The sequence below is a fragment of the Centruroides vittatus genome, unplaced genomic scaffold (genome assembly GCF_030686945.1).
Source record: "Centruroides vittatus isolate TY-2023 unplaced genomic scaffold, ASM3068694v2 contig_955, whole genome shotgun sequence".
Lineage (NCBI taxonomy): Eukaryota > Metazoa > Arthropoda > Arachnida > Scorpiones > Buthidae > Centruroides > Centruroides vittatus.
The window spans coordinates 152,988-177,811 of NW_027122634.1; the positions used below are offsets into that span (position 1 = coordinate 152,988).

Here is a 24,824-nt window from a genome sequence, read left to right on the forward strand (position 1 = left end):
TGTCAGCACTTGACTGCATCGTCTGGTCTATCGTCTGTTTTACATATTTTTGTCCAGGTGGTGTTTTGTTGACTTAAAAAGTAAATTATTTCATTTTTCGCATATTCATGCAATAATATTACTATAATAAGTGCATTTATGCTATAATAAGTTTATTTAGCTATAATAAGTCAACGTGAGACATGACGAATCGCACGAGACTAGTCGCCAACTATACCGCACAAATTAAAAATTCGCATTAAAAAAATCGCGCATAAAAACAAGTTTGACTGTATTGATAATTTGCTACATTTATTGGAAATATTGATGTTTAGGAAAATTTAAAGATTCAAAAGTACTTGCTATTTTATTTTATGAAATTTATAATTTAACTATATTTGTTTTATCCAGAATATTTATCTATCTACTCTTTTAAGGTTGTATTATATATCTTATGTATTTTCTTAGTGTTTTCTTTTTCCATTAATCTCAGTATTTAAGGAATGTATAAGAATTTAATTATTCAATCAATTAACAAAATAATTTTTTTCTAATCTTTCCTTATATCACATGAAGAATGTTTCTTTAATGAATAGCTAGATAATATCAACTATTACTATTTTTCAATTAATTTATGCTTTAATATCGTTATAATGTAAATTTAATTTATAATTTTCATATAAGTTTGCTATTGACATTCATAAAACACTGTATTAGGATTAATTTATAATTTTAGAAAAATTTATTTTCTCATTGTATCATTATGGTACTAAGTTATCAAAAAAGCTTTAATTTTAGAAAGAATTAAAGCCTAAAAGTTGTACTACAAATATAAGTGTAATGATAGCTTTCTAAGGCTAGACATTACACTATTTTTGGAATGTAGACAAGCTATGAATTCAGTATATCACTTTTATTAAGGTTTTTTTTGTTGGTATACATTTAGAACAGAGACCCTTTTCAGCCAATTTATTCTAATAGCAAAGTAAAACCAAATTTGCATATAAACTGTGTTGACGTGTTTCCTTTGCCTTTCTTGACAGTGGTCTTTGGATATTTGAATTGGTATGTGCTGAATTTTTAACTTACTATCACTGTTAATGTTTTCAAAGATATAATGAAAGATAACATGACATTTATATTATGTCAGTTTTTTTCTTTCATTATATCAACTATATCTTTGGAATAAAAGCACCAATTAACATCTGTTGGGTAACACCAAATAACATCCTGAATCGGAGTAAATTCAATAGACAAAATGGCTGGGAAGAATGTCACTATGGCAAGAGCAAACTTAGGCTTATTTTTGCTTCTAATTATTTTAAATGAAATTAAACAGTAAAATAAGTGCAACAGGACTCATCTACATTAAATAAGCTTCAAACTAATGTATAAAATGTAAATGTAATTCATACCCAATGAATTGGAAGTAGATTTTTCTTTAGCATATTTTGCATGTATAGATACTACAGCATAGAAACATTGTTTAGTAAAAACAGCATTACTTATGACTCAACACAATATATAGCTGAAGACTTGACTATTGAAAAAATTATTTTGAAATAAAACATTTCTATAAGTAGATACTAGGGTTTCTCAAACGGGATCCTGGTTGTTTTTTTAACCTGAGAAATATTTCAGGAAATTTTTCTCATCCCAGAAATTTCTTAAAAAATCACAAAAATTACCTTTTAAGTTCATTTTTTTAAATTTTCAACTCAGTTCAAAGCATTTTTATTGTTGTTGTATGCAGTTTCCAGCAAACTTCAATAAATTTTTTCTATTTGTGAAAATTTCTATGTAATTCAAAGGTAATTTTAATATATATTTTACACAGCATTATTATTATGATTTTGGAGGTTGACTATTAAATTACTTTTAAAAATGAAAAATAATTATATTATTCGATTTCAAGATATTTTATATATTTAAAAAATAATTAATTCTATCCTGGGAAACACTTCACTTTTATCCCGGGACAAGCGAAAGATCTGGAAATGAGAAACCCTAGTGCCCACCAGTGGACTGGCCTTGTGGAGTTTTCCAGGTTTTCTTTGAAAGTATCACCTAAGTAGAGGCTAATTTCCCAAGAGAGTCCTGGAAGGCCCCCCTTAGCAGATTGACTAAGAGCTGTGATATACTAGGTGATTTTTGTAGGAAACATGTCGCCGGGCGACAGAAAAACCTGTTTCTCGGGCAGTGGGATAACTTGGGAAACAAAGTGTCCCATTGCTCTCTGTAACCAACGAGCGCACATAGATTTATCACGTGAGTATGGCTCTTGTTTACAACACAGATAAAAAAAAAATTAGCAACGAGTTGCGTAACTTTCCCGGCTTTTATGAGATTTTTAAAATACAATTTAGTGTTGTATTAATCAAAATAAATGTTATGTAACGCCATCTGTTATGAGATTTTGTTATAAAAACTATATATTTTTAATTATTACAAAATGGCAAAAGACATAATTTTGAGGGAAGAGATGAGTTTTATAAAACATTGTAAATGCTAACCACAAGTAAAATCTTCATTAAGTCTATCCTCTCGCGAGATATGACACATGACCATCCCCTTGACCTTTCACAACCAAAATTTAATAGCATCAATCTCCTAGCAGAAACCTCCCCGCAAAATTTCATAAATTTTCGACAAAAAGCACAAGAGTTATTAAGCTTTAAAGAGGATGAACAAAATCGTGCCCCCCACACTAATATACATACAGAAAAAACCGAATTTTTTTCATTTCTAGACGTTCAAGGTCCCCCAGTCCAAAAACGTAAAAATCGTGGGGGGTCATTTTTTAATTCATTGCCATACTTTTCCTCTGTTATATTTCATAGCTGAAAAATTAAAATTTATAATTTCTAATACGGACGACTGAAACATACTGTATGTAATACAGGTAACCCCTGTATAACACGGGAGTTACGTTCCAAAAAATTGCCGTGTTATGCGAATCCGTGTTATACGAAACAAAGAACTAGTGCGAAAAGGGGGGTTAGGTTCCAAAAATTAAAAAAACATGCTGTTAAATCCTTTCTTAAATCGGATTTATGATTCACAAAAGGCCGATGCAGGCATCGGGGCATACAAAATTACAAATAAAAATAATAATATACTGAATATTACACTGTAAAAATATAAAATACATATACAGTCAAACCTGTTTTTGTGCGGGGGATAGGGACCGCATAAAAGAAAATGCATAAAAAAAATCACGCGAAACTTCACGAGTGGCTATAAAAAATAGTTTTCGCAACACAATTTAAAAAATATTTTTTTATGCGGTGAATAGGGACCGCATAAAAAAGTCTCACGTAGAAAATAACTCGAAACCGTACGAAATAACTAGGAATTGCTTTTTTAACTCCTTGGGCCTTTTTCTGCAACACCTAATGGGGAAAAAAATCCTCTAAGAAATTTAATTTTTATATTAATTAATTATTTCCACTTAAATACAAATCTAACATTAAAAAGTTAAAAATAATCGTTAAATAATGATTTTATTTGATAAATATAGCTGCAGGAAGTGTTATTTCATTTAACAAGGTGCGAAATTTCACACCTGCAGTCTAAAGCTGGAGGGGAGCTAACTTACTGCATCTGTTCAAATATAACATAATATTTATGGTTTTTATGCTGTTAAAATAAGAGGGGACCGAAATAAACTTATGAGAAAAAAATTTTACTGAATAAAAAATGAAAAAACCTGCTGATGTCATAGAAAACAACCAATAGAGTTTTTAAAAATTTTACAGGAGTCAATTATGTTCCAATTTGATTGAAATTTTCATATATCGCACAAATAAAAATCGCACAGAAAAAGACCGCACAAAAACAGGTTTGACTGTAAAATAATTTATATTGTTAATTTAAATAATTGCTAGGGGCGCCCCTAGTAGCCATTTTTGGCATACAGTGATGGAATCCAGTTTTTCAGCTTTATATACAGGTATACCTTGACTTACGTCGGTAATTGGTTCCAGGAGAGGCGACGTAAGTCGTAGTTTCGACTTACGTCGTAACTAAACGCCAATAATGAGCACTTAAAGACCGCTAAATAAGACGACAACACAGAAACACAGATGTTTTCATGGTTCGTTCCCTAGGATTTATGATGATTATATTAACATTTACTGTAAATGTAATATTTTAATATGATTTTATGTGCTTTCAACGCTTTTCTAGTGATATTACGACTTCAATGTTTATGGCGGACGGATTTAAAGTCGAATAAACTGACTTAAACTTGATTTTTATTTTTCCATATTCTTTTGACAAACGACATATAATCAGGAACGACGTAACTCGAGAGGGACGTAAGTCGAGGTATACCTGTAGTAGATTTTTTTATGGGTAAAATATTTTACCAGAGATTATTCATCCTATATGATGATCTCAGCATGAGAATCATCAACTGGTAACAGTTTTTAATACATTTCATGTGGCCGGATGGCCGAGCGGTCAAGGTGGCAGCCTACCACTGTGGGGGACCCGGGATCGAATCCGAACGGGTCGAATAATCTCCAGGAATTTTTCGGGGGGTGGTCCGTTCGGATATGTCGGGCCCCATCCCTCACCACCCGGTCGCCCCATTGTGGGCCTGGCCGAACCCATAATGGGCCGTCTATTAGTGCCCACAGGGCGGAAAGAGTTAAAAAAAAAAAAAAAAATACATTTCATGTTTTACGAGGGTTTTCCCGAACCGTGTTAGAGTGAATTCGTGCTATAAAAGCACCGTGTTATACGGGGATGTTCCCAATTTTCGAACCGTGTTAGAGTGAATCCGTGCTATAGAAGTGCCGTGTTATACGGGGGTTACCTGTAATCTTATATGACGACGGGCGAATGGCGTAATGATTAAGCTGTCAGCCAGTGAACTGCATTTGTAACCCGGAAACAAATCCTAATGGGTCGAAAAACCCAAAGAATTTTTGGGTGTACTATAGATTACTCCCTATGGAATTTCAGGACTTTGATTATATATTTGAACTCAGGGGACCGAGACGAGTTCAACGGTACCCTATTTTTGGACCGGAGACGAAAAATAAAAAAGTTATCACACTTTTTAAGTTACCATACTTTTTTAATGCTCTCATGCAAACGGCACCGTAGTTGCTAGTATTGCCATCTTGCGGTAAAGTCTGCAAACCGTGACGTCGGACTACGGTCATCTCCCGGAGCGTTAAACACGCGATACGAGAGCGGAGAGAGCGACGCGACTTCCGATCATCGCGCGATCGCCATTTCGGTTAATGTTACTTATGGCAGCGAACATGGCGGCCCAACTGACCTCTCGTATAGGCGCCACCACACGCCGCCATGTGCTAAACTAGTGATCGATTCACGGTAGTTCTTGAACAAGGTAAAAAAAGGGGAAAACGTCTACTAAAGGCAATTTTAACGGCAAGCGACGGAACTCCCGATCGCGATAGCGAGGCCGACTTAGCGGAGAGCGACGCGACTCCCTATCATCGCGCGATCGCCAGAAAAAAGTATGATAACTTTTTTATTTTTCGTCTCCGGTCCAAAAGTAGAGTATCGTTGAACTCGTCTCGGTCCCCTGAGTTCAGATATATACCCAAACACACGAAATTTCATAGGGAGTAATCTATAGTATACCCGAATTTTTCGAGGTGGTCCATGCAGGATATGTCGGACCACTCCTTCACCATCTGGCTATCCCATTACGGGCCTGCTGAGCCAACGATGGATTTGATTGTAAGATCTTAGTGCCTTTAGGGCGGAAAGAGTTTTAAAAACAACCCGCTGGTCACATATAATTTTTATGAGGGTCGAATTTGAGAATTACTTCTCCATTATCTTTAATCACATATGTGTGTTATTATTCGTGAGTTCAGCTAGCCCCACAAATCGGACAGTCGGATGGTAGGGAACGGGACCCTACATATCTGAGACTGACCGCCCAGGTTTCCTAGAGCGTTAGGCTGACGCCTTAAGATTTATTTATATTTCACACTTTCTGTTCAGACATGAAACAGTAGAGTTCCGACGACATCGTCTGACATGCATATATTCACACTATCCATTCAAAGATGGGCAGTTTCTGTACAGACAATGTATTTATTGTTTTTCAATGTTTGACCATTTACTTTTGAAAATTTATGGGTATTTCTACTTAGTTACGTTATAAGCTCAGTAACGCTATAAGCCTACCCATAAACGATAAATTAAAATGTCATCGTCATTTTGGTGTTCATCAAATATTAAGTTAAAGTAAACAAAAATTCAAATAGAATATAGAACTCTCTTCACTGTTGGACAATGAAGTAAAGTTTTTCCAATATTTTAGAATGGTTCAGTAGGATTTCAATATTCTATTGGAAAAAACTAGAAAATTGCCTTAAAGAAGGGAGACGATCTTTCGGAATTCGTTACTTATTTTACTATAATACCATTGCGCTTTATGTGAAATTGTTCACAGCAAGCCAAAAGCTGTCTGAATATAATTCATAAGTCACTATCCGCGCATCTTCAGTTTATGTTTGTTTCAACAGTTTCAGAATTTTGGATACGTATCGTTTCAACCAAAGCATTCTAGCAAAGGGTGTCGAAGTACCTCGTCTGAATTGGAACTGCTCCACTATGTATAAACACTTGCACCAAGTGATGCGAGATGAGAGTCACGAGACCCGACATATCCGAGTAAATATCACCCATAAAGTTTTTCTGATATTCTGATTAGGACTCCAACTCCAGTCTCCAGAGCGGCGGGACGTTTTTGCCACCTGTCATCTAAGTTAGTCATCGACTTTCGTAAGAAGATGTCCAGAGAAGATGATCTGAGATAAAAAAAAGTTACTCCAAGTAAAAATTTATGACAATTTAGACAACGGTCAAAATTTTTATTAGCAGTTTTTCTTTGGTAAAGATAAACTTGGGGCTTGCAGGTGAAATGTAGAAAACAATAATACAGGTAAAAGTCACTTCCAAGCATTAAGCTTGTCGATCCGGTTCCTAATCCGTTGTTACCAAGACAAAAGTATTTGAAGTACAAACACGTGTGTACTGTACATCCAACATTTTCGGAATTGGTCGTTTATCAAAACACTAAGAGGGCTTTTCTTGCAAGCCCATTATGGGTTTGGTCAGGCCCACAATGGGGCGGTCGGGTGATGAGGGACGGGGTCCGACATATCCGAACTTGACCGCTCGGCCATCTGGCCGTCAAAATTAACAGTTAATTAATTAAATATAGTATACCAAGCATGAACAAATAAATATTAAAATCGTGAGCGTTAATACAATTACATGGACGGGCAGGACGGCCATAACTACGGTCTTAAACTCCAAATCGGTAGATACGGTTGATGGAAGAGGAAGGATTCCTCGATCCAACTATCTACAAATTAGTTTCGAATTCGGATCCTCTTCAGACGAATTAAAATAAATATCAATATAAATCAATATAAATTATTGATAAGATAGAATTCGTCTTTGTTTAATTATTTATTGTTGTCATTTCTTATGTTGCATTGTATTTAAGATCAACCTACCGGTCTGGAGGAATTGAAATCGAATTCGATCAGGACAAGAAAACTCCAGGAAATATTTGGGATGATATATTTCCGTTATGTCCTCTTCTTCATTCCTTTGTGGGCCTGGCACATCTACTATGGGTTCATAAAAAAAAGACCCTCTTGGTGCCCACTGGGCGCTAAGATGAATCTTTTCCAACTTAGCAACTCGTGCATTATTGAAAATCAAAAACATTATTTAAAGTCACACATTACTTAATCCTGACATATTTATTGAGTGATATTTTTACGAAAAAGATCTAATTTATACACTATATTTCCGGATAATGTTTTTCATCGTAATACAGTAATACAGGGTGTCCCAAAAAGATGTACTCACTCTTTGTTAGACGATTAATAATATGTTTTTTAAATTTAGTAATAGGTTTTAAATTAATGTATTTATTTATTTGTTTATTGATTTTACTTCTTGGGACTGTGTGTTTGTGAAGACACATCTATTTACAAAAAAATATTTATATATTTGACAATCAAAGAGTGAGTACAGTACATCTTTTTGGGACACCCTGTAGTTCACCAGTGCCCAAGTAGATAAAACCACTAAACATTGATAGTTGGTCGCGGGTTCGTGCCTCATCAATAGCTTGGAGTTTTCGGGTTCTTCACGCGTCTAACACCTAAATTGGAACCAGTTTGTTATAGAATTTCTCCCGGGAGTCGCTCCGTCTTGGTAGATTGCTCAAGTGTTGCGTTTCCTTATTCTATCAATTCAATTCCCATAATAATTACGAGTAAAATATCATTAAAAAATCTGAGACTTAAAATTTCGAATAGTTAAGGACTATTCGAAATGTCGGACGGCCGAGGTGTCAAACTCCTGCTCCAGGGACCTGGAATTAAATCCGGCAGGCAAAAAGGAACTTTTCATGGGCAGTCTGTCTCGGATATGTCGGACCCCGTTCGTCCATCACCCGACCGTACCCATTTGCCGAACTCACGATAGGCATGAAAAAAGGGCCCCCTTAGTGTCCACAGGACGGAATGATTCAAAATTGAAAAAATACTTAGCATTTATTTCAATGTATTTTTTAAAGAAATTTCTGCACAGGCAATATTAATAGGGCATTTATTTTAACATGCCCATTAAGAGTTCGCAATGAAGTAGGTGAATGGTGAGGACAGGACTCGACATGTCGAAATTAGATTATTTATAAAAATACGCAAGGAAACGACTCAGAATAGAATCTTCTTAGAATGGTGGACGGATATCATAATCCTAATAAATCGAAACGCTTTCTGCTTTAATCAACAACAGCATAAAATATTTAATTATTAATTTAAAAATCTATGTTATTGTTTAATATTAAAATGGAAAAAAATCATTAAGAGACGATATCGTGCTTTAGATCTATATTTTGAGAGAGAATATTAAACGTTATTATCTTCCATAGCTCATTAATATATACTGTACTTCTATTTTCGGCTTTGTAATATCACACAAAATAAAAAGATATTAAATAATAATTAAATTACAAAACATAATAAAACAATTTTTTATGTTTAATATTTATCACATTTTTAATTATTTATTATATATAAAAAAAATAACAACAAAATTTAAAATTACTAAATGAATTACAATATACGAAAACATAGATATCAATGCATTGCATTATATGATTGGTGTTTTTATTATTGGCATTTGCACCATTAACCAATGAGATGTAACCTATAAAAAATATTTGTTTCAATGGCGTGATGGGTGAGATGATGTATGACAGTAAGTTTTTCTACTGTAAAACGTCGGTCGAAAGTTAAAAATTATATATGTTTTGTATAGATATATTCTATAAGATAGAATCGATAAGTTTTGCAATTCGGATAAAACATGATTTAAGAAGTAATGTCTATCATTAAACATTAAAATATCGTAAGAATTGAGGTCTCCGTTTTAGTAATGGCTGCCGTCGACAAGATTGTCGATTCAAATACTAATCATTGCAATGGTAAGCATTCAACTTCTCATCACATTTAACTACATTCATTATTTATATACAACATTAAAGATCTATGATGCATAAATAACATATTGATGCCTGTATTGATATATATATGTTAATATAGAATGCATGTTGTTGCATGTGTTGGTTATAATTCATAATATGTATTATAAGATTGTATAAGTGAAAAATATAATAAGAAATGATAGAAATGTTTATTTAAAGAGGATGGTGAATTTATATATGTATTGGTAATATAAATAATATATAGTCATAAATATATATAAATAATATATAGTCATTATAGTGATGATAGATCTTAATTTTAATTGGTTTTAATTTAATTAACAAGCAAAAATTTTGTCTATTTATTTATTTAATCTATTAATATTTAACTTTTAATGTTACTATAATTAAAAATACTGTAAATAGATAATATAGATATAAATAATTTGGAAACTATGTAGGTCTTCCTAATATGATCCGCATCATTCTTGCTTTCAGTAAAACTTCTGATTCTAATTTTAGCATACAATGACCCAATGGTAGATTTGTTCAAGATTCTACAGTTAAAAAGCTAACTGATTGCAAATAAAAAGTATTATTTAAAACTTTAAAAATTAATGTTAAAAATTACTAATAACATTCTCGATTTTTGACATTTTTTGTATATTAATAGAAAATATTATTAGTATAAACAATAATTTATATTTTTTATACTTAATACAGTTTATTTTTTGCCTATGTAATCAATGCATTAAAACTTAAATTATTAACTTATGATCAGAAATTGCATTCTTAAAATATATTTATAATTTTATTTGTTTGTGTGTTTCTCGGCTTTTTCTGGAATCGTTTACCCAATATGGAGGAAAAAAAATTTTCAACAGATTTAGGCTCAATTGTTGAAGATTTTTCTTACAATGTGGCAGGTTTGATGGCAAACAGATTTACAGATTGTATTTTGATCAAAAATGTTAACAATTTCAGATTTTTCACTAATGATTTAGGGCAGACAGCTGTTGCAGATATAATTGGCTCAATTTGTACTTATTTTAGTTTCTAAATTTTATTTCAAATTTTAAGATTTTAGTATTTTAAGATCCTTCTCATTTTTGGTTTTCATTATAGTTTTAGTTTTATATCTATAAAATATATCTCCTTGATGTCTTTCAATATTAAAACAATATCTGGTTTATTATAGTCCATATTTTTGTTTATAATCATCTCTATCCAAATATAAGACAAATTTTTTATTTTCTAGAATAAGAAATGGAGAGAATTTGTAATGTGATGGAAAAGATGTTATATTTTTTAGCCAGTTTTTGATATAGTAGCTTAGTTACCAGAGTAACAGGCTTTTTATTTGGATGATGTGAAGTTTTACATCCAGGGTTTAGTGATGTTTATTTATTTATATACACCTTGCCAGGGTTTGTGATGGCTGGTTGATTGCCTTGGGAGATGTTTACAGGACGTGGGTGCTGGATGCATCCCCAACCGGCATTGTAATAACCGTTGATGGTTATAATGTAAGTTTATATATGCTGGAAGAGGAGATCGGACTAGAGGTCTGGGTAGCGTAATTGGCAACGCATCTGCAAGGTAAGCAGGAGTTTGAGTCCTGCTCTGGGCTGATTCTTTTCTTCCGGTACTTCTAAATTCTTTAATTAAAATTATAATTATTAAATTTATCAAGAGATGGTGCCTAACTCCTAACTCTAGTGCCAAATTGTCTTATAAATTATTAATATTATAGCCATTCCTAGTCCGATAATATTCGGCATTGGTTGGTGTAAAGCTCTAAATATATTGGGTTTAGTGATGATGATTGTTTATCCAGAGATTATATGCTGAATAGTTTTCATCTCAGACTGACATAGTCTACATTTATCATATACATTATTACTTAATACATATTTTTGATAATTTCTTGTATTAACAACTTTATCTTGAATAGGTTTTCTGTATTCAAGATTTCTTTTTGGAGTTTCCTCTTGAATAGAACAGAGGAAACTGAAGGTTTCCTTTACTGTATTTTAGATAAACTTTATCTGCTCTATTTAAGGAAATGAAGAGAGAAGTTCCTTTATTAGACAAACTGTTGATAAATCATTATCAGCAAAGTCTTTATTAAATGATGAAGGATAACTCTGGAAAACCTTAGATCTCTATACCTCTGTTAAATGTTCTTTTGTTACATTGTTTGTTTCATGTTGAGATTTGCTCAAATTTAGTTATATTGTTACAACTAATAAGAATTATATATTTGTGTAGATTGGATTCTGAGATTTCTAAAGTATAATTTCAGAATTTTAATTATACTACAGCATTGTTGTTTCCAAGCCTACCATTTGTTTGCTCTTTCAATATTACGTTTTGTATGCCTCATTCTAAATTTACATATTATTACCCTTATTTTTCTTCTAGGTCTGATTCACATCATTTTAAAATTTCAATGGCAGATATCAACACTGTTGAAGTATGCATAATTATTACACTTATTTTCACTTTTCCAAAAAGTTCTGATTTTAAAATATATTTAACTCTGTATATTCTTTTTTTTTAACACTTCTTTTAATTTTGAATGGTTGACCTTTATACTTGACTATTTATACACTTGGTTTTCTTTGGGACACTCAATAAATTCATTATTGTTTCATTCAAAATTCTTGATTTTATTGTTTCTTTCATGTGTCAGGCTCTATGATACACTTGTTTATTCCAAATTTCATCTTAATATCTCCACTAACATTTTTTTGTAATGTCTAATAAGCTCATTAGCTGATTTTTATTTTCTGCAATTGGTTTTACATGGATGATGATAAACTAATGTAATTGAATATTCTTAAGCTTTGCTCTTTCTGTTTTCTGTTCTAAATCTATCATGAATTTTTTAGTAGAACAGAGAGTGGGTTTATAGAGAGAATAAACTGTAGAGGACTCAATGAATCTTTCTAGTATAGCTATTCTTATTTGAATCTCATCGACTCTTGTATGTACTTTGCACTTATAAGTGTGTTTTCCAACTCTTCATGATGTTTTTTTAGCATACTTGTAATATTATTGGTTATTATTATTAAATTGAAAAATTTACTACTGTAATTTAAAAAAAATTTAATTGGTATATTTTTCACATCTCTTGTAAGTGAATGAAAATATGCATAGATTCTTTATTTAGAATTTTGAATTTAAAATAAATATTCAGATAAAATTAAAAAATTTTTAGTTTTTATTTTTCAGTTTCTGAATTAAAAAGATTTTAAAAAATTGAATTTTTGCCACACTAAAATTCTGTAGCATAAACTAAATATAGATAACCCTTGTATAATGTGATAGTTAGGTTCCACAAAAATGTTGGATTATGAAAAGCACATTATGTAAAACTTACCTTACATATAAGAAGTGGGTTTACATTCCAGAATAATTTTTTTTAAATATAAATTTTCTCTATCGTGTAAGAAAAAAAAAAAACAGTTTTATTTAGTTCAGAAAATTTCATTTAACAAACAAAATTTATATGAATTACAAAACAAAAGCAAGCTTATATATGATTTTTGATCACTCTGGATTGATATGCACTTAAGACTGTAATTAGCTAAGAAGTGTGGAAAAATTATTTAAATGCTATTTTCAAGAATGCAACTGAAAAAAGAAAATTATAAGCAGCATGTAGTTTACAGACAAAATGCTAAAAGGAATTTCTGGTTTACAAGATTGCCATAAAAAATAAAAAAACTTTCATTGTTACAAGAAAACCTTTTACCATATAGGTGGAAATACACAATCTACATTGATAAACTATGTTGTTGTAACTGAAAGAATACTTACTGGAATAAGATAAACAGATAATTTCATATGAACTCATATCAAAATTGCATTGTATAAGTAGTGTATTTAACAATCATCATCATCATTAACCCTGGACTCATTGCCCATTGGTGTCTGATGCCTTTTCCACTGTTTTCTTCCATTTCTCTCAATCCATTGCTGATTTTCTCATTTCCCATACATTTGCTCCACACCACTTTTTCATATCATCAATCCATTCTCTATATGGTCTGCCTCTTTTGTTGGATCCATCCATAATACCATAGACTAAAGTCTTAATTTTTCTGTTTTCATTCATTCTTGTAATTGTGTCCAAACAGTTGAAGTTTTCTTTGTATAATTTTCTGTAAGAGATTCTTTTTTATATATGTCCTATTATAAAAATCATTCATTTGTGACTTTCATTGTGGCTTTCATTTGTGAAAATCTTCATTTGTGACTTTCTGCATCCATCCTATTTGTAAGATCTTTCGGTAACAGTGTCTTTCAAATGCTAATATTTTTCTTTCCATATTTTTTGTCATTACCCATGTCTCACAGGCATACAGCATGTAGCAGAAGATGCAGGTGTTCAATACTTTTAATTTTGTCTGCAAACTAATTGCATTACTTTTCCAGATTTTGTCCATTGCTTTCAAATTTGTTTTTGCCTCAGCTATTCTAATCTCCATTTCTTTTTGGCAATCCAGATTTTAGGTTAGTTTACTTCCTAGATATGTAAAGCTCTCTACATTTTCAATGTTTTTCTCATCTACTAGGATGTTTCTTGTCATGTATGTATCACCAAATATCATTGTCTTAGTTTTTTTGCTATTGATAGTCAGTCTATATCTTTTTCCTTCTTCATTAAACAGATGTAATGTTTTCTCTAGTTGTTCTTCACTTTCTTCGATGATAACTATGTCATCTGCAAATCTCAGGTTATTGAATTTTACACCATAAATTGATGTTCCCTGCATCTCTTGCATCATCTTATTCATGACTCTTTCTAAGAGACTTGTGAAGATAGTTGGAGATATAGGATCTCCGTCTGGTGTCTCTTTTTGGTTTGAACCAGTTTCTTAGCTCCCCATGCAATCTCACAGTTGCTTCTGCATTATCATTAATATAACTTAGCAGCTTTATTAGTTTATGATCCACTCCATAAGATTTTAGCACTGCCAAAGTGTCTTTTCAGTCTATGCTGTCAAATGCCTTCTCAAAGTCCACAAAGCAGGAATAGATGTTTTTCTGCTTTCTTCTTGCCTTTACAAATAATAGCCATAATGTTAGTATCTGCTGCATTGTACTTCTGTCTTTCCTGAAACCTGCCTGTTCATCTGCAAGTATTCTTCCATCAAACTACTTAGTCTCTCCTTTAAGATCACCATCAAAATTTTTCCTATGTGGCTTGTTAGGGCAATCATTCTATAATTTTTGCACTCTAACATGCTGCCTTTCTTATGTATTGTCACCGATACTGATTTTGCCCATTCTTTAGGTATCTTTCCTTATTCCATACTTCATTGCACACTTGGTGTATCTTGTCAATTAAGCTTTCTCTTCCATGCTTAATCATTTCTCCTGTGATTTTGTCATGTCTGGGACTCTTATTGTCTTTTAACCATTTCACTGCCCTTTCAACATCTCTCATAATATCCTCCTCATAATATCATTTTCATTTTCAACACTTGGTGGCGATATCTTCTCTTAATTCATCTAATAGATTCTCTAATACATCTGTATCTAATATTTCCTTGTATAGTTCAGAGCAATAACTTGTCCACCTCTGTAGGACTTCCACCCTGTCCACTAAAACCTCTCCCTTCTCATCTTTGATTGCCATTTGCTTTGGTTTCCATTTCTGGTTGACATTTCTGATCATCTTATATACTTCTCTAGTCTTACATCCTCCATAATATTTTTCTATATTTCTACACTGATCCTCTAGCCCAGGAGTCAGCAGTTTGTTAAGTGAGAAGAGCCAAATTGTCATGGAAACAAGATACCAAAAGTACCAGAGAGCCGCATTGAGGCTTAACTGCTTGGCCGATCACCGACCAACTGTGTTGAAGGACGCCCCTAGTGTGTGTTACAGGCATTCCATGACAATAATAAATTCCTATTACAAATGTACTGAATTATTTATATTGTTATTGGCTATTGGCCAAATGAATAATAACAATTTATACTGTTAATGTAAATAATAATTTATATTGTTGATCTAAATGTGCGAAATACGACACACAACAGGGGCGCCTCTAGTGGCCATTTTCAGCATAACATTACATGGACGGACGGACAAGCATTCAATAGGTTATATATATAGATATGCTTTAAATGCTACCACTCGCATGCGATTCATATTGATCAACGTGAGTGGTCATGTGCAGACGGGCTAAAGAATGGTAGAAGTATGCCAGCAAAGTTTGTTCGGCGGCTCTCTCATAAACTCATGTTATAAGGCTGCTTGAGATGAGGTGAGATTGGAGTTTATGTCTGAAGAGCTGCATGGCGGCGCGCGCGCCGCACTTTTCAACCCCTGCTCTAGCCATTTCGCTTTATCCATCCTAACTGCTTTTTTCACTTCAATGCACTTCATTGCACATTTCTGAAGAGTTGGAAAAACAGTATAAAGTAGTTTTTCCAACTCTTCAGAAATGTCTCTTCTAAGTCTAAGGGTCGATTTACACACAACAGTGACGTGCCGGCACAGTGCAGTAAGCATCAATAAATATCACACATAGCCAATCAGAATTTCATGTACGACACTTGTATGATTGACAGAATACAGATCACGTGTAGTAGATGAAACGCTGATTGGCTATGTGTAATATTTATCCATGTTTATGCACCAAACAGTCACTGTGCCAGCACATCGCTGTTGTGTGTAAATCGACCTTAAGAGCTCTTTTCTCTTGGACAAGCTTTAGGGTCTCTTGTGTGATCCATTTCTTGTTGATTTTTTCCTCTTCTGGTAGGGTCTGCTCAATTGCTTCTCTTATTGCCTTTGTTATTTCTTCCACTCTTGTGTCTAGCTCTTCCATCCTATCTAGGGTTTTTATCTTCTTCTCAAGTGTATTTCTGTATATGCTCCCTATTTTCTTATCTTTTAGCTTTGAAATGTCTCTTTTCTTTTGGAAATGTGCATTAACTTTTCTCTTCAGTTTTATCTTTATGTTTGCAATGATTAAGCTGTGATCAGAATCTATGTCAGCTCCCTGAAAGGTTCAACACTATTAAACTGATGTTGACCATCTCCTTTGGATCAAAATCATATCAATCATGTTTCTTGTTCCATCACTTGATCACCATGTCCATTTTCTACAGTTCTTTTGCTGGAATTTGGTGTCTCATATCATTAAATCCTGATTTAGGGCAAATTCAAGAAGTCTTCCCCCTCGTCCACTCCTTGCTCCATATCCATACTTACCCATTACTCTTTTCCAACCTTTATTATTATTTCCAATCTTAGCATTCCAGTCACCTCCAATGATGATCACATTTTTCTGCGGTGTTTTCTCTATTATATAACATGCGTAGATCTTTATAGAAAAGTTCAAGAGTATTAAACAATAGTTATCTGTATTTATTTATTTTTAATGTTTTTTTATAATTGATTTTACCAATGATAATTTTTATAAATAAGTTTATTATGTCTTTGCAAAGTAATTAGACATAATGATGATAGTATGTAAAGAACAAAGTTTATTAAAGATAGTACTTTTATCTATGAGCAATGACTAAGTCACTTTATCAAATTATATTGTAACTTCTTAATTTGAAATTTCATATTGGAAACCTGTTAATTTAAATTTTAGACTTATACTATTTTAATATTGGTAATTTTTTGATTTTGATTGCAAAATCCATCTTTTGGATTTTCGAAAATTGAATCTTTGAATTTTGTATTTTTTTTTTTAATTTTAAAATAAAATTTTCAAAAAATTTTGTATTGTGATTGAGTTTATTGGAATTTATAAGCTTTAAGTTTTTATATATGTAAAATAAACATAATATTAGAAGACTTTTATGATCAAGTCATTATAGTTCCATTACTGAAAGAGTAAAGTTTTTTCTTTTTAAGTTATTTAAACAATATTTCCATTTCAGTAGAAATTTTGTATAATTATTTCTGTTTTATATAAAAATATCATTTTGAAAAAAAGGCAAACAGTCAAGATTAAATTTGCATATAAATAACATTGATGTATGTTCCATATGTCATGCAAATTTTTCATATTCACTAAAAAGGTAATCAAATGCAAGATAGATAGAATAAAAGTAAATGTGTGATACTAAAGTTTGTTTAAGAAAACAAAACATAATGAACAGAAATTGAGATTAATAAAATTATTAGTACATTTTTGCTATTTCAAGCATAAAGAAAGAATATTTTTTTTCATGAAGGCACAGTAGATGGATGAGTGAAACCAATTGCATCTTGATAACGTGGAATCTACTCTTCATGTTTTTTGCAATTTTAACTTAAGTTGTGCAGAATTTTACAAGTTTGTTAATAATTTGAAATACTTAGAGAAGTATGACAGGTATGACAAAAAATAAATATTGCTGGTAGTTTAATAGGTTCAAAATTTATTTTCTTGCCTTAGTTATAGTTAAATTTTCATATACTTTTTTTTTTGTCTTGAAAGACACTTCAAAACAAGAATTTTGTCTTTCATTTTAACCAACTACCCTCTCTCCAATGCTCAAGAACATTACATTGTCCTTGAAAATACGTAAGGGTGTTTCTCATTTCTTTCAACTTTACAGGAGAGTGATTTAAAGAAAAATGACTTTCTTATATTCTTCATAAATAAGAAACTATTGAATATAAAGCATTGCTTTTTTCAAGTTTTTGTTTACAGTACTTGGTAAATACTATAAACACAAGTTTATTGCTTGCTTCATTATTATCATTATTTTGGAGCCTTATTTTGAGATATGCCTTTATGTTTTACTAATAATACAAAGCTCTGCTAATTTAACAAGATATGCCTTTTAGAATTAAGACAATTGCAGTTTAATATTAAGATTTGGCTCAAAGAAACTAAATTAACAATGAAGAGAGACATTATTGTACTGAAGAGTTTTTAATAACAAACATAAAATCAACACTAAACACAAAAATACAAGTAAATTGACATAAGGATAAACTGTTTGGGAAGAAAACACATGAGGTACATTGAGTTAAAAAATACTTCAGAAAAATAAAAATGCAATTCAAAAATTTTATTTAAACCCATTTGTGTATGTCAGAAACTGAAAAACACTAAGTAGTGAACTAAGCTACCTGCTTACTGATATAGCACTTATACTGCATTCACACACAATCCACGACTTACTTTGATCTCAATTTACCCAGTCTCAATTATAACTGTCGCCAGTCAAATATCTAGCTGTTCACACTGTCCATTGTCAAACTTATAGACTTATAGGAAGGCAGCACTGAATGTCTGATGTACATGTTTTTGCATTGAAAACTTCAGCCGCAACCTCTCTGTTATAAGGATTTATGATACTTATAAAATCTGTTAATATGGGTATTAATTTTTCAATAAGACAAAATATATTAAATGCAGAGGTCACATGAGTGAAAAAACATGGCAGCTTACTGTTTGACCTTGAAACTTGCTCTGGTCAAGTCTCATTTCACTGAATTGGAGTATGCAGAAATAAAATTCTACATAATTTCTGGATAATTTTGTGACAAAGAGGCTAAGTCTAGATATGCCTTTAAAATCATTTTAAAATGTAGTGTCTGTGGTTTCTCTTGCGAAACATCCATAAATCATAATATTTTCATCAGATATTTGAGAAATGCCTGGTGTTTGTCATTCCATAGAATGCAAGTGGTATTACATAGAGATATGTTGCTCCATCACAACACGAAAGACCCAGGTTTATATTTAAAGGAGTATCTAACTCATTCTGGCCAAATTTTGAGAAACACTGTTATGTATTTTCACCGACGACATGTCCCATACAGGATCAGAAAACTTATGAAAACCCTTTATATAGAATGCCATTTTTTCTACCCACCAGCATAATTATTGAAGAATATATAAAAAATCAAGCCTGAATCATATAATCAAATGATATTTCCAGATTATTACTGAAGAACTGAATTATATTTTAGGTATAAAGATGGTTGTATTTATTTGCATTTTTCAAATCTTCTTTTCTTAGCAAAATTTCACTGACACAGATTTCACGTTGTTTTTTGATTATTGATTATAATTTAATCTCTTAAAAGATATTCCAAAATTCTAAGAATAAATTTGCAATAGTCTTTCATTATACATCTAATTGATTTATAAAGACAAATTTTGAAATATTTTTATATATTTAATACATATGAGGAAAAGATCATAATTAAAATTCAATTTTTAAATTGCTAAATAATTCATATTTACTAAAAAATTTATGTTATAGAAAAAATAATGATCTTATGAAAATAGCTCCTAAATATTTCATTTCCATTTAACTATTGCCAATAATATATACAATAAATTAAAAATGTAATTAAAAATGAATTCTCTCAGTTATCTGTTTTATTGATAGAATTTTCATTTTATGACAATATGATAGACTGAGTGATAAGAATGATATATTGAAGTGATTTTCTTTAAAAAAAAAAAAGATGACAATTATAAGATCTTTTAGGCAAGCTATCAAAAATGATTTATTTATTTGTTTATTTTTTGTATGTATTTGTACAATAAATAAATAAATATATATATATATATATATTATAGTAAAATAGAGATAAATATGGCCTAAATAGTTAACTTCCTTATAGTAGTTATTTGCAGTTGTTAATAATACTGTATTGATAATTTAACTGTCCTGCATGATTCTAGTTTTATATATGAGGTATGCAGTTTTTCTTGGGAAAATCAGAGCTAGATTTATGTATAAGCTAAATAAGCTGTAGTTTAAGGCCTTGTTCTAAAATTTATTCATCTTAAAATGAACACCAATAAAGAAAACTTTGCCATTGCTCTAACAAAATATCACTGTCACAATGGTAATTTTCATGCCATAAAGCAAACAAAAATTTACCAAAATTTATTAATTAAACTGAATTGTAAATCACCTTCACGACTGAAGAAATAATCCTATTTTTAATAATGCTTTTATTATTCAAGTCAAAAGTGTAAAAAGCAAAGTGGTACTGTAATAAATGTTCTATTTTGAGTAGATTTTCTTGTAGTAAGCAAAGACAGGTTTGTAGAGCAATTCAAACATCTGGTTTTAATGGACCATTCTACTGTACTCAGAAAATAGATGTTAAAGTTTAATTCTGTGGTTCTATGCAAACATGCTAGTTTGCATATTAGGGGTGCATACAGTGATGCCAGGTTTGGTTACTTTGTGCCAAATTTGGCTCCTTTTTTTACTCTTTTGTTGCCAAAAAATATTTTCTACTTTTCAAACAATCATCAATAGAAAAAAAATCACAGATTTGTTTTGTTTAACCACTCTGATATATTGCTCATATTTAAATGGCAAATACTGTCTCCTTGTTTTGTTCGATTTGAAAATCATTTAGATTATTAATTTATTTTTGTAAATAAATTTAATTTTTATTTAACTTTATTCTTTTTTTTATTCAACTCTGTTCTGTGTAATGCTATGTTTGATATACTTGCAGCCATCACATCAAGTAATAGTGTAAGTAGTTCTTCATGACTTTTTGACTAATCAATGGATGCTGCACAGTGTTGGAAAAAATGAATCAATGCAATCTGAACATACCATCTCCTCAGTACTTTTCCTGTCGACATATCAGCAATGTATGGAAGTGCATGAGAAGCATATTCTGTGAGGTTGAAGTTGGTTCCATATTAATGCAAATAATAAAAGATGATAATATTTCTGTTTGATTTACACATGAATGTGTCATCAGCATTCTTCATTTTTCTTAAATATGCTTCAGCATCTTTAAAGGAAGTTTTCTGATAATGCAGATGAGATGTTCATTGGAACTCACTGGACATTTTGTAAACTATATACTTGTTCTGATGCTTTGTCTATAAGTTTCTTCCCATAATCTCCTATGGCATATTTTTGTTGGAAAATACTGTATATATAAGCTCTCTAGGTGCATCCCACTGTTTATGAGAATTTGATATTTTCTGCAAAATAGGAATCATAATTGTGATTTAATGTTTCTGCGACTATTGCACATTGCTGTAAAAGTGGAAAAATTTTAAGCAGTTATTTCAGAGGAATGTAATGAATTTAGTTTAAACTAATTTATATCATATTACACATTTCATTATTTTATTTTAGCTATTCTTGTTGAATTAGTTGTCTTGTAAATTTCCATTTTATTGTTAAATTTTGGTTTCATTTCACATCTTTGATGAAAGGCTTTAAATACAAAACACAATATATTGTGAGATTAAAGAGCAAAATAAAAAAATTACTATAAAAAGTCATTACTATAGGAGCATTATGCTTACAAATGTCTTCTTTAAATTCATTGTGACATTGAATTAAAATAGATAAAACTACATTCAAAGTTTTTCAAATTCTGAGAAATCGGGAAAATGTAAACATATTATTACTACTTTACTATTTTTATATATATATATATATATATACATATATAAAACTGCAAAGGTATTGGTATATATAATGTGAAACAGGCTTTCAAATTATTAAAACATCAGGTTACTGTCTTATTAAAATATTATTCAAAAGAAAAACATAAACTGGAATCTCAGTAGTTTTATACTTTTACACTGATACACAGAACATTACTGATTTATTTTCTAGTTTTTATCAACCAAATGCATATTTTTATTTTATATTTATCTTATTAGTTTAATAGTAGTGAATAGTCTTAGTAATTAAATAGTGGTAAATAGTAGGCTGTAGATTTGCATAAATATGCTTCATTAGTACAGTATATCTTTCAGCCACCAAATAGTAGGTGAATAGATTGAAAACACATATCTTTTAAATGAAGAGTATTTGTCCTTAATGTAAAATGTTTTGAGAATAGAGTGTAATGAATGTCATGTGCAAAGCCATGAAAAATTTCCAAAACGTGATCAAATCATTTATTGATTGTCTACAGTTTATCTTGATCCTTCTGCAAACTTAGAAAATTATTTGTTTCTTGCTGAAGCTGAGCTGTGTTGATCTGATCTGAATGGTCGTCTTGTGATTTAGCCTTCTTTAAAATGCTTATCATTTGTACACTTAAGTATGTAGCATGATGTCATTAGTTTACACTCTGCAAGTAGATTAAATATTTCAATAAAGTTTTTACCAGACTTGATGCTGAATTTAATGTTTTGTTGCATCAATTCAGAAATCCAGTAGTGTGTAGCTAAATTCTGCAATATTTTGATGTTTCGTGTTTAATCCATCTTAATACAGACACTTCTGCATATTGAATAAGTACTACCATGTCTAAGAATATGTTCAAATGCACATGTTTGTAATTACAACTGTTGTTATAAAAAGTTCAGTTTATTTTTGATATAAATATATGTATCAAAAAATATATTAATATATGTTATTTTTGTATATAATATATTATTAAAATTATATATTATCTTTAATATATAGTTGGCTTATATATTATCTATCAAAATATAAATAAAATACATATAAAATTTACAGAAATTTATGTTTATTTAATAATAAACATTAAATTATGTGTAATAAATACTCACTGACAGTGTATATTTATTAATTGTACTAATTTAGTGTTGTGTGTGTTCATCAGTTTTACTAAGTTATGATTTATTTAAATTTAAAAATTTTATAGTAAAGAATGAAATTTTTCCTACAAAATTTTATGTTTATTAATATATATTTATTTTTACACATACACAAATATATGATGACATAAACAAATAAAGTATGCTGACAATTAATTTTATACTTATACTTAAAAGATTTCAGCATGCTAATTATTGGTTCAGTGGATCAAATGCTATTATGTTAAAACTGAAAATAATGACAAATAATTTTTTTCTTAGTTCCAGAAGTTAATGGAGATGTGGAGAAAGATGACCCGTTGGAAAACCTTATGGAGAAATTGCGCACAAAAGCTTCACATTATAAATCCTGGAGTGACATGACCAAAGCTATTAGAATGGCGGTAAAAAAAATTATAAATATATTCTATAATTCATGATTATTATATTATTTAAATACTGATATTAGTATATATTTATTAAAAGATATAAATACAGTAGAGTGTTTATCCAAAAGCCGATCAACCAAAAGCTTTCCAGTCGGACTGTGTTGTGCTGAATCGAATGTTTTTGATACTAGATTAACTTCCAAAATATAATTTTTTTGTTTTTATATTTTTCAATATATTTATTTTGTTTGTACAAAATAAAGAAATAATTTTTAACAATACAGTATTACAGTCAGGATTATTATTATAAAAATTTTCGTCAGGCTTAAAATTGACAAAAATTCAACGCAAAGCAACACTCAATGGAGAAAAATTTCAACATGGGATAGGTTAATATATTTTTTCATACATAATCGGTTATCCGAAAAATAAGTTATCCGAACAACCCCAGTCCCCAATTGATTTGGATAAACGACACTCTACTGTATAAACAGTCAAGGAAAATTATATAAATTCCAATTAAGTTTAAATTTTAGTATTTTATTACTTATAAATATATATTAATTAAATTCTCAAGATAAGGAATCAGAAAGTTCAGACTGTTGTTAGATTTGTGAAAAATATTTTATGGTGATGATAATACAGTGAAACCTGTGAAAGACAGAATTGCATAGGATTCTGTAATGTTTTTGGCTTAAGTAGACAGCAACAAGAAACATGCTTTAAAATATTAGCTTTTTTTTTTTTTTTTTTAAACCAAATTTTAGGTTAGATATAATAATTGATGTATTTAGTGAAAGGAACTCATAATTTGAACCTCGTTAATTCATTATTAGATTTCCCAAACTAGTGAACTTGCCAAAGTTGAGATCAAGTCAGAACAGAATTTTCTGTTTGTTTTTTACAAAAGCAGATGGCCAGGTGTAAGGATTCTTTTAAACTTTTTCTCTCAGATATGTAGAGGTCTTTTATGCATGCTCATCATAATCATGGTGACTATGTGATAGATGAAACAGATCATATCAGGATGGATCACTTGTGAAATTCTGACTTTGAATTAAATCTATAGTCTATTTACTCTTACTTCATACAGAATGTAAAAATCATTCTGTATTCTTCCACTTCTTGTGATTGGCACATTTGCACCATAGTCTGTCATCGGCAAAAAATACAGGACAAAATCTGTAGGTGTTTGATATAGCATAACATCAAGTAACTCTATAGATTTTTCATAACACACACTATAATACATTCAGTGTTAATTTATGAAACTATTGAATTTATATGTATTTATGTTTTATTACTACATTCATATAAAGGAGAAAGCAAAAGTAAAAGAGGCAGTACACCTTGTATGATTCCAGCAGATATATAATTCAATAGAAAACATTTTCAATAAGTCTTCTACAGTTGGAACATCAA

The 24,824-nt window shown here is 30.6% G+C and overlaps 1 protein-coding gene across 1 annotated transcript in view; it reads left to right on the plus strand.

Moving 5' to 3' along the window:
- Positions 1 to 9,225: 9,225 nt before the first annotated feature.
- LOC136985174 (mediator of RNA polymerase II transcription subunit 1-like) overlaps positions 9,226 to 24,824 on the plus strand; it is a 72,474-nt gene continuing 56,875 nt past the window's right edge. The window contains exons 1-2 of the mRNA XM_067282382.1: positions 9,226 to 9,484; positions 23,296 to 23,417. Of these exons, the coding sequence (XP_067138483.1) occupies positions 9,436 to 9,484; positions 23,296 to 23,417 (171 nt within the window). The 5' untranslated portion in view covers positions 9,226 to 9,435. The remainder of the gene's footprint in view (positions 9,485 to 23,295; positions 23,418 to 24,824) is intronic.